General features: G+C 43.2%; 1 protein-coding gene across 1 annotated transcript in view; it reads right to left on the bottom strand.

Moving 5' to 3' along the window:
• Positions 1–4815: 4815 nt before the first annotated feature.
• Positions 4816–11645, bottom strand: part of LOC103781719 (leukocyte tyrosine kinase receptor-like) — a gene marked incomplete at its 5' end in the record, with an annotated part of 50607 nt that continues 43777 nt past the window's right edge. The window contains 6 exons of the mRNA XM_008949441.1: positions 4816–5592; positions 6332–6422; positions 6743–6877; positions 8297–8398; positions 8970–9062; positions 11582–11643. Of these exons, the coding sequence (XP_008947689.1) occupies positions 4816–5592; positions 6332–6422; positions 6743–6877; positions 8297–8398; positions 8970–9062; positions 11582–11643 (1260 nt within the window). The remainder of the gene's footprint in view (positions 5593–6331; positions 6423–6742; positions 6878–8296; positions 8399–8969; positions 9063–11581; positions 11644–11645) is intronic.

Here is an 11645-nt window from a genome sequence, read left to right as displayed (position 1 = left end):
TTGGACCAAACCCATAAGTATCTCAGAGGGCTCTTGCTTTTTTTTTTGTTGTTGTTTTTTTAATTGCTGTTGTTATTATTTGTTATATATGAAGGTACTGAGATCAAATGGCCTGTATCATCCACATGCATCCGTTCTGAACACTACAATGCAATGCTGACCATGGTCACTTTTGATATTGACTGTATTGGTTTGTTTGTTACTTTGAAGTGTGTATGCTACTAAATAAATGAGACTGAAGGAAAAAAGACATCCACTGTGATTTGGTCACAGGACAGTAATATCTTCAAGGAGCTCCTTAGGGAAGGGAGAAAACCTATTTATTTTAGTGTTTCTTGTGCTCTTAGTCTTTAACATCTAATACTTCCTAAAACAAAACCAGTTCTAAAACCTCTAGAAGCTAACACTGGAGCTTGGTTCCAAAACCCATTAGGTACCTTTGTTTTAGAACCTGATCCGTGCACAACTTGACAGCTTTCTCTGAGGTAAGCTCTGTCTCAAAAATCTCAGTTCTGTCTTGTTTTATTCCTGCAGCATATACAAATATGGTGCTTCAAAAGGCACTTGGCAGACTCAGAGCAGTTGACTGTCCAGCAGGGCAGTTTTTGTGTGGCAGCAGGAAAAAAAGCAGTCAGCCCTCCAGGCCTGGCAACATCTCTTTGAGAGAGCAAGCAGCCTCTTCCCTGTGTGCAGAGAGGACTTAGGAGAGAGAGAGAAGCCAACAGCCACCACCAGTGTCATTTTATTTTGTGTTGCAGATACAGAAGTATACACTTGTCCTGCTTTAAATTGCATAGAAGCAGGCATGTCATCTACTTATGTACCGTGGCCACCCAGAAGGGTAAGTTGACCAAGGAGTGCTGCCATGGTCAGAGGTAATGACACATCAAAACCAGTCTAATTAGATGAAAAAGTCACATGACGAGGTGGGAAGATGTTGGTGATGCCATGTTTGATGTCTCTGCATCAGATTGAAAAGGGTAGGCAGCCAGGAGGAGAGAGAACAGCCATGCCTACAGGAGAAACTGTCTCACGGAGCTCTGCTGCTCTAGGGTCTGAGGAGGTGTGGTCCACATGGCTGTGGAGATGCAGATACAGTGGGGAAAACTGCTCCCAGCTCTTTCCAGGAGGTTGGGGGAGGGTGGTGGAGCTGGCATAAGTTATGCTTGAGAAGCCCAAAAGTACTTCATGAGCCTTGTGAGGCTTTCTTAGCACACGTTTGCCCACTGGCACATCAGTGGAGAACTTACCTCAGGAAAAGGATTGATATTGAGGGGGGACACCTTAAATCTGTGCAGCTAAAAAATTCTGGTTCTTTAAAGAGAAAAATGAAGATACAAAACACTTGAGGAGAGAAAAGATGAAGAAATCAGAAGCAAGTGTATCAACAAATGTGAAAAGAAAGCAGAGAAAGACAAAGTGAAGTTTGTATTACTATTTCATCTTTTGTTATTCAGTCCCCTCTCCATCTTGTTTCATACAACCTCATACCTACATTTTAAAGTACTAGTGCTGAGCCTGGAAGAAGAAAACCCCAACAACTCTATACACACAAATCTAAAACCAAGTTGGTAACATGTTAAGACAGGCACCCATGAGAAAAAGCAATTTATAATAATCCTATAAATGGTTGATTATTGACTGGGGAAGTGTTGGAAGACTTTTCATGTGGCTTACAGGACTCAATCAATCCCAGATACCCAGCTCATTCCTCTAGGAAGCAAATCAGGTTTTGGCTTTCAGTTGCCAAACTTCCAGTTGCTGAAGTGTCTAATTTTGATACTATGGATTCAACTCCTTGCTTATGCGTGCCTCCCTAAAAACACAATTTTCAGCAAGTTTTATTTTGAAGTGGTAGCACTTGAGCACAATGAAATTTGTGATTGTGTAAACAGTAAGTTTCAGTGTCAGAACTGTAGGACAAGGCTGTAGTACACGTCATTACTATTGTTATTTTTTCTTTTTGGGTAGTATGGTTTGGACAGCAGGTACCATTTCAGCATCACGACAGGAGCAATATTGTTTGCTCAATTAAATTAGCTGTTGTAAACCAGCAAAGTAGGTCTAGGACATATAAATAATCACTGCATGCTCACTCTACTCTTGCAGTTACCCTTCAAGAACCCACTGTTGGAGATAAGTTACTGGGCAGGATGGGGTTTTACTCTGGCTCAGTGGAACTTTGTCTATGTTCTTCCTGTAAATAAGTACCTTGATGCAGCTATTCAGAGAAGACAGCTATTTGTCCAAGGTGCTGGACTGAAGAACTTGCATTTTGTTTTTAAAATGCATAGCTGCACCTAAGACTGGCTGTGACACTGGTAATAGAACTGCACTCTTCTCTCCCTTCACTTCTCAGTGGCTCTCCCTAGTTCTGTCACTATTGGCCTTTCTAAATTAGTGACTTATGTAGAGGCACACGCTGTGTATGGGGCAGTGGCAGGTCAAGCTGGGTAACCATAGGGACAGCAGGGATCCTGCCTGCTTCTCACTGAAATTTGAGGTTATTGTATAGTCATTACCACATGGAAAAAAAAAATAGAGACCTGTCTCATGCCTGCTACTGTATAAAAGCTCTGGAGGAAGCAGAGGTGGCATCATTAACTTCCCATGGCTTCTGATCAACTATTTCACTCCTCTCTCACCACCAGTTTGCCACCCATGCCAATGAAAAGCAGAGTTGGAGTGAGGCTGCAGAAGCATGGCCATGACCACCAGCACTCTGCTTGGGATGGAGCCTGTTACAGACACAGCTTGGAAAGGGGTCTGGTGTCCTGGCCCCTGCCCCTGAATTAGGGGTCACTACACACTGCTGTCACCTTATCACACAGGCACAGGGGATAAATGCATAAACCATAGGACCGGCATAATCCAAAATGCTGAAGGATTAACAAAGGATGTTGAAGATTAACTGGTGTTACTCCAGTTAGCAAACTGTAGATGTATTTATTTTTGACTAGCATGTTCCAGAGGAGGCCAGCCTGAGGCATGACCAAAACTGTTAGGCTCTGCAAGAGGGAAGAAAGAACATTTCTTGCTAATGCTTTCCTGCCTCATCTGACTGGGCTGTAGCAGCTCCTGTATGTAAACTAGGACGTGCAATGAGCTAAATATGACAGAAGCCAGAGAGCTAAAGCAAAAATGAAATGGAAAGAAGGGCATGAGGCAAGGGCAACCCTCTCCCTTGGTCACTAAGCCTATCAGTCTCCACCCCAGTCCTGGAATTTGCCCGTAGAGAGCAGAACCTCTCAGTTCTGACTGTCTGTCATCTCATAATGTAGATTGGGATTTTTTTCCATACCCTACAGCTCATTGCTGAAAGGTGGCCATCATCACCCTTCAGGGCTGGAAACGATGGTATCTAAAACTATTCATTCTAAAGCCAAAGGCCTAAAACTAGTGCAAGCTCAGAACAAAGTCAGACCAACAAATCATAAACCTGAGCTAATTTTCCACTCTAGGTTGGCACCACACCATTCAGGAGTGGAGCAAGGACAAAATGCTTCTGAGACTGTTCAGGCTTAATCCAAATTATTTACTTTTACAGTAATGAATTGTTTTGCAGGCTTTAGACAGCAGCCAGTTTAGACCCTAAGCAACAGAAAAAATACCTTAGAAATGAACTGTCTTCAAAACCAACAACTACCTTTACCAGAAATTCTGCTTGCAAGGTGAGTAGAAGTGATGACCTACTCACGTGTGTGAAACCAAGTCATGATTTCAGCTTTTTCAAATGGTTGAGTTATTCTACCTTCCCCTTCACTCTGCCTCTCCCTTGCATTGCTTTGTTTCTACCTCAGAGGAATAGGTATTAAACCCAAGAACTCCAGTGTGCCAAATGCTGGACAGTTAACCCAATAATCTCAGCTTAATGCTTACCACCATAGCACAGGGAATGACTGCTGAACGACAAAGTACTTACAAAAATGAAGTTCATCTCAAGTAAAGTCCTTTAAAAGATAAAGACAGTCCAGTTCTCATCACTCCATGCAGCTCACCCTTTCCTGAAAAGCCACTTGCCCCTTCCAGGCCAGGAGCTGAGAGGAGCATGACACCATGAGGAGAGCAGCACATTTCCTTCACTATTCAAAGGGATACTATCAGCTCCACCAACTATTTTTTATTTTAGCAGTAAATTTGTTTTCCTCTTCATTGCTTGTTTTCAAAGCACGTGCTCAGAGGAGCCTGGATTTTTTTTAATTTTATTTTGTTTTTCTTTAAATCCTTCCTTGGTGCTTCCATTTTGAGCAGTAACTGAATTTCCATATTTTTCCACAGGGTCTGCTAATAAAACAGATGTAAATGTGGCTGTTATTTATTGACTTCCCTTGCAGTGCATGAGCATCATTAGTAAGTCATCAGGACTGTAAAAAAAAAGCTCTGGGGAATATAGGCAGCCTTTGCAAGTGGGTTGCTGCTGGCCCAGCATGAGTTTTTGGTTTCTTCAGTCAGAAAGAAGAGCAGCCTGTGTTGGTCATTGGTTCCACCCAAATGCTGTGGTTGGATGGTAGGTCCATTTCTTTTCACCTGAGCAAATTGAGGAGTCCTTTTGTGGAGTAGTGTGTTCTGAATCAGAGCAGCAATGCCATTTTTCTCCGTTTCTAAGCTGGTTCAGTGAAACACATTTGATAGACAGAGATAGAAACGCAACTGTCTTTAATGATCTGGGGATCTGGCAGGTAGAAGGAGGAAGTAGAACATTGCTGATGTTGAAACATCACCCATCTGAAGGAACTTGAATGGAGGAAGTAAGTGAAATAGGAAGCAGTCCTTCCAGACACACACATTCCCTGACCTTTGGAAGATCTGTTTATATTATACTGGCGTAACACTCAGGTCATCTGACAGAGACAGACCAGAGTCCCTCTCTCTTGCTGTTTTCTCTGTTTTATGGAAAGGCTTTTCATCTCTGTGGAGACTGGAGCTCCTTAGCACGGCTGCTCTGACCTCTGCCACAGCCGACGGCTGGTGGTCAGTGCTACAGCACAGGTCATCGTAAGCATAATTTACATTGCCACAGGGGAAAGTTTGGAGTTTCACCAGTTCAATCCCACCAATATCCAGGTGAGGGCAGTTGCTTCGGCTTGGAGATGCTGGAGATGCCCGAGAGCTAGGAGAAGAGCTGCAATTCCCATCAAAGCCCGAATCTTCCCGCTCCGGAGTTGTTTTCAGCTTGGAGCTGGGGCTGAAGTGACAGATGTTCTCTAGCACCCATGATCCATAGGTTGGGTTCCAAAGATTTTTTGTTTTATTTTTCAGTCTGTGGGTTGGTGGATTGCTGAGCTCCAACTTCTGGTTCAGGGTCTGCTGGAACCAGGACCCACTGTTGAAATCGCTGAGGCACGGCAGGCTGGGCCCTTGAGCAGTCTGGTTGCTCAGGTTCTCCACCATTAGCTCTTGTGGACATTGCACAAGTTTGTGCCCAGCATGGTGGGAGTTCAGTGTCTTAGGTGTTGTCTGGGGTGTGAGAGAAGGGCTTACCAGCAAGGGCACTATCCCACTGGAGATGTTTGGACGCATGACTGTACTCCCTTCATCCTCTGGTGTGGGGCCACACTCCATGGGCAGCTCAGTGTTGATCACATCAGGGTCCTGAAAAAGAGACACGAGCCTGGTCCACCCTGAGCATCATCTCCAGGGTGACCGTCACACTACCTGCATTTTAAGAGAAACAGATGAAAGGGGAAAAGCTTTTGGCAGAAGCTGCCATCAGGTGTGGGCAATATTCCTGCAGGTCGTACAAGGTGCTGTGTGCCATCTGGACAGCTCGTGCTGTTGGGACTTGCCAAAATGCCCTCTCGTCTGCCTGCTTCCTTTGAGTAGAGGCTGTGCTTCAGTAAAATCAGTGGCTAGGCTGGGGAGGGTGACCAGTACATAATTTCTCCCTCAGGAGGTTGGATCCAGGCCTGTAGCTGTGAAATGCTACCAGATGGTGAACCCACCATGCCATCTCATTCGTCCCCTCCTCTCCAAAGCTATTCAGCTGTGGGTTTTTTTCATACAACATTAGGCAAGGTCAGAATATGGACCTTGAAAGAGATTCTAAGTACTTTTCCATCCCCAAAAGGACATTTTGCTACTGCACAGGCTGAGAGCTGAAAGCATTGACTTGCACAGGAGCAGTATTAATCTCATTTTGGTTGGGCTGAAGATGGGAGGGTGAGGATGGATACTGGAAAACCCAGATGAAAAGAGCAGTTGAGCTACCAGCACCACCACAAATGGGGAAGTAATTAGATCAGTCTGTCAGCACTCCTCACTTGTTTAGGGCACTAAAGCTAAAGTTGGCATTCCATGGGTTATTCTCCACCTGGACACCAAAGACCAGTACCTGTGTGCAGTACTTGATTCTTTCCAGGATTGTGGAGAAGTTGGGCCGATACTCTGGGCTGTGCTGCCAGCACTGTGTCATGATCCGGTACCTGAAAATAAGTTAAAAACCCCCAGAATCAGTAAAGGAAGATAATTATGGAAGATGTATTTCAGTATGAAGTGATCATGGGTCCAGAAGAACTGTACTCAGTACATGGCCCACAGGAGGAGAGCAAAAGTGGACATGTCATTTCTTCATCCTTGGATACTGAGCTTAAAGCAAATCCTGTGGTGCTCTAACCTATTCACAAGAGGCAGTGGCTCAAGAGACAGCCAAGAACACCCACCTAACACCATTCCCTGACTAAAGGTGTCTGGTTGCCTTTGTCTAACCTGTTTGATACCCTTGTGGGAGTACAAAAAGACTTACACTGGTCCTGGACAGTTTTTTGGTGGATCCATTCTTCCTCCACTGGTGACAAATTCCAGCACTTCTTGATTGGTTTTGCAAGGGTAGGGCATGTAGCCTAGAGAAAAGATCTCCCAAAGCAGCACACCAAAGGACCTGTGTCAGAAACCAGCCAACAATTCCAATTAAGTGTTATTTGTGCTCCACAAACCTGGCACAAAGCTGTGCAATTAATGTCACGGCAACGACCTTTCAAAGCTGTAGGCCAACCACAGTAATATGCAATTAGTGTGATGATGTAAAAACTTTGATGTAAAAAACCCTGATCAATTCAAAACCTTTGATCAAGCTCCAAAACTGACTTTGCAGAGGTTTCAAAACATTTTAATAGCTCTGAAATTGTTCTTTCTGCTGCATTCATTATTTCTGGAGCAGGAGACACCAGATCACCCTGTGCTGTGTATGGTCTAACTGAAAAGAACTTACATCTGGCATGGAGATTCCTGCCTTTCTTTGGAAGATTCAAGATGTTTGAACCATTGTTTTGGATCAGGATGCCCGAGAATAAAATCAGTTAAGAGACATCTAGTGAAACTGAAAGGCAGCAGCATTAATTTTTGTCATGATACAGTTGCTGAAAAACGCTGAAAACAACGTAGGACTTGACCGGGGTGTCAAGAGGGTTCTACCAGAACTTCAGCAGGGTCAGAATTTGGCTGCAAAGGTGGAAGAAGTTTCCACTACACAGATGTTATTTCTGATAGCCTGTTACAGGAACTGCAGCACTTTCCTTCCAAATATTTAGTGGGGGCTGCTGAGAGTCAGGCGCCGATAAGCGATCCCGTGTCTTCCGGCACCACCAACAGCTTCAGGAAACTGGGTCAGTGTGGCATTCAAGGGGCTGGCTCCGTACAGTACACTGAAGAATCTACTGTACACAGGGAGAGAGGCGTTCTGAAGCAGCTGGAAAGCCTCCATCCCCCAGCACCTCTGCCTGAATGTGCTACCACCGAGGAGGTGCTTATTTTAAACAAAGATCAAGGGACATGAGGAATCGTTATATAAATATTGTTTCCTCAGCAACCAGCAAGGACTTCTGATTAAATCTGCTGTCGTTTTATGTACAACAGAACAAAAATACATACAGAAGGGTAGTTCTGGGTGGTTCACAGTGAGTAATATACAACATATATAAGCAGGCCTTGTCACTGATAGATAATGAGTGGCAGATGAGGGTTGGGGGAAGTATCTGATGGTATTGGTCTGGATTTTTAACAGAGACTTCTTGGGATTCTAAACAGCTTTCTCTTCTCACTCCTTGATTGCCTTTCTATGATACTCTACATTTATGCATAGAAAATTTTTATTACCTCCATTTCCATTAGATTTTTAAATTCTTATTCAGAATTCTTTAGCTGTACTCCTCCTGAACGCAGAGGGAAGGCTTTTAAATGTTGTCCTGAGAAATTTTGACATTTGTTAGGCCTCCTGCTGAGCAGATATTTTTTTCCTTGAGCAGTACATTTCTTGACCCTTATCACTTAGCAGCAGAAGTGATTAAAAGGCATTTGTTACCAGGTATCAGTCTTGGAGGTGAAAATTCCCTCTAGAAAAGCTTCTGGTGGCATCCACTTGACAGGAAGCATGGCTCTTCCTCCTTTGCGGTAGTAACTTGCTCTGGGAAAGATAAAAACACCCTGAGAATGTCACACACTCTGAAAGGGCTCCTATAAAAGATCTTATCACCACAGCAACGGCAGCTGCATGTGGCCATGGGGGTCAGGGAAGAGAAAAAGGAAAAGTTCTCCACACAAGTAGTGCATTGAATCAGTAGTTGGTACCTTCTTTGCCACTGGGATGGAAACTGAGGATGTTGTAGGTGCACAGTGAAGACATCAAATTCACTGCTGATACAGCAGGTCTTCTTGAGAAAAGAGGGTTATGCTTGGGTTTGGTTTGTTGTTGTTTTTTTTTTTTTAAATTTAAGGTTATTTATGATCAACTAGCTAATAAATTTGGCAGTGCTTGGTTTAGCGTTCCCTGGGGTCCAGTCTGGAATAAACACAGTTGACTAGTAGGCATAGATGTGTTAATTTACAGTCTGTTAACTCCAATTAGTTAACTGGTAATCAAATTTAGACATGTAATGGATGGTTCCACTGCTTCAGATTCCATAAGACAGTTCAAACTGGTCAAAATTACACAGATTATTGAGTTATTCACAGAACTGAAGTGGCTTTTCACTTACCTGTAAATATCTCTGGCCATCCCAAAGTCACCAATCTTGGCTATTCGTCCTGCTCCAGTGCAGGTCAAAAGGCAATTCCTTGCAGCTATATCTCTTAAAAAAAAATAAAAATATCCAATTCTAAACTCTAAAGTAACTAAAAGAATAAGGAAAGGATATTAGACTCAGTCATCCAAGTTAGTTGAGTCATCTTCACACAAATGAGAAGAGCCTTATACGAAATAAGAACTAATGCCAACTGCATTATCATTTTTATTAACCACAATTCTTAAACTACATTTATATTACATTTTCTACCCAGCTTTTGCCAAGCATTCCTTGCTCCCATCTCCTTTCACTAAGGCAGAAAGCAGGATCAGTGTCAGACCAGGGACAGATCCTCTTTTGCTTATATGACGTTACGATGGATTTCTTTCTTGCTGTGTTTTTTCTAAGACTGGCATCTCAGCAGTGTCTCCATCAGTTACAGATGTGACACTGTTGGGTAGTCTTAGCAAAGTCCTTGAAAAGTCAATGTAGGATTCTGCAAACTGTTGCTTTGTTGGTTTTGGCTATCTCCTGTGTAACCAAGGACAGCTATATAGGGGAGCAGCCGTCTGCTGGGTGCAGGTTTAGCTTGGGACAAATGGCAGGGATGACTGCACGGCCAAGCCTGAAGGATCTGTGTTCATTTTAGATACACATTCTGAAAAGGAACTCATTAGAAATCATAGCACTGTGGGGGGTCCTGTTAACTGCCAAGAAAAGTGATCTCCTTCAGCAAGTCATGCATTTCTTCCCACTGCCAGTCTTGAGAAGTCCCTCAGGGTTTGGAAATCAAGCTCAGCTTTCTCTTCCTGTGACTCCTAGATGACAAGACCTGCTCTTAGTGACAACTCCACAACCCCACTACATGACCTTTTCCCCCTAAGACACCTGTTACCTGTAGTGATAAGCTTTTTCCCTTTCTGACCCACACTAAGTAATACTGACATCACTAACAAATCCTACTAGAGAACCTGGATGAAAATCCTTCTATACTAATTTCCAGAATTCTTGCCAAAAGAAACCAAGTTTATTCCCAGGTTGCCTCTACTAGAGGTCCAACAATGCAAAAACTGACCTAGAAAGTTTTTTAAAAAGTGATATGCTGCTGTAAAAAAGAGTCAAGCACTAGTTTCTTCCACTCCTCTCCTGAAATGGAGATTGGTCTTGAGCTATAACAGCTTGCCTGTCCATTTGTGGACAGAAATGTCAGAAACTTAATGCAATAACTGCTGGGCTCAGTGACACAGAGTAAGAAAACCAGGGAACATCTGCCTGAGAGGAGAAAAGAAAATTGGTTTTATCTAGCACTTAGGAAGAAAATTTCTGTTGGGTTTCTGCTGGGCTTTTGCAGCACAAGCAAAAATTGGCCCTTATAGTAAATTCAATAGATCAGGGTGGATGGAGCTGGATGAAGGATATGACTGTTAGAGTAAGGATTTTTAAAAAATAATGCTGTAGTGATTACCTCTGACATTTCCAATGAGAATACTAATCTCCTGTACTTATTAAGAGATCCAAAAGCCAAAACTTGTTTCACTCTTACTACTCTTTTTTAATGACAGAATAGTCCAATTTTTTTTTTCCAAATAACTTATTTATTATTCCAGTATGAAAGAACCTGAAAAACTGTCTCAGATGCTCTAATCATAAAGCTCCAACGTATCCCATATCTCAGTCCCATGGCTTTTTGCTCTGATTTTTTGCTTGCCACTTATTTCTCTCAGTTTCTCCAGCCTCTACACACTTTTAGAGACTAGTTGTCTACTTGCACAGCTCCAGGCTGCATGTTGGTTTAGTTAGAGCCTGTGTGAGCCTCTTGTGTGCAGCCCCATCCTTCCCTTTACACACAAGGGCTGAATTCAGCACAGAGTTCATACTCAGGAAGGAATTTTCTTGCATGCTGTGCTTGGGGAACATTAGGAGCTGAAACAACTCTTAATCAGAAGCAAAATAGTCCAAGTGGGGTTTTTAAAAGGCTATCTATAATAATCTTTACCTCCTCTATTTTATTTTGGTTTTATTTGAAGCCTGCCATATCAACATTTTTTTTTTTGGTCAACAAAAGAGGAAAAGGAAGAGTAAACAGACAAATATGTGCTCCCCAAGAGCACCCAGGACAGCTGCTAAGCTGGGAAGAAAGCTGTAGTGTTGGGATTTGACCTCTTATCCATGTTCTACTCTTCTCTAGTCAATGGCTCAAATGTGATGGGCTGTCCTGTGCTGATGGGGTCGAGATAGGGAGATCAGAAAAGAATTAGAACTTGTTTTATGAGCTAACACAGAGTGACACTACCATCTAGTGGACTACAGGGCTAATCTCAGATGTTCTACATCACAGGCACCCAAAAATCAACACGTGATCACTGCGATCAGAGGTTCCCTCTTCCCCAGCAGTGCAAAGAGCAGTGCAGAGCTTAACTGCAACCAGTGAGGCCAGCCCAGACACCAAAGCACAGGCCTGTATTGGTAGAGGAAACCTCCATCTCCATCTCCCCCTTTGGAGATCTGTTCTGATCCACTTCAGATAGAAACTGCGTGAGCCTCACGCACCTTGGGACATCTCAGAAGGGACTGTTTCTCCTCACCTGTGGATGAAATGATTCTCTTCCAGGTATTTACAGCCACAGGCAATATCTCTGGCTATGTTCA

This window comes from Merops nubicus, unplaced genomic scaffold, assembly GCF_000691845.1.
Source record: "Merops nubicus isolate BGI_N331 unplaced genomic scaffold, ASM69184v1 scaffold9701, whole genome shotgun sequence".
Taxonomy (NCBI): domain Eukaryota; kingdom Metazoa; phylum Chordata; class Aves; order Coraciiformes; family Meropidae; genus Merops; species Merops nubicus.
This window is presented reverse-complemented; position numbering and strand designations above follow the sequence as displayed.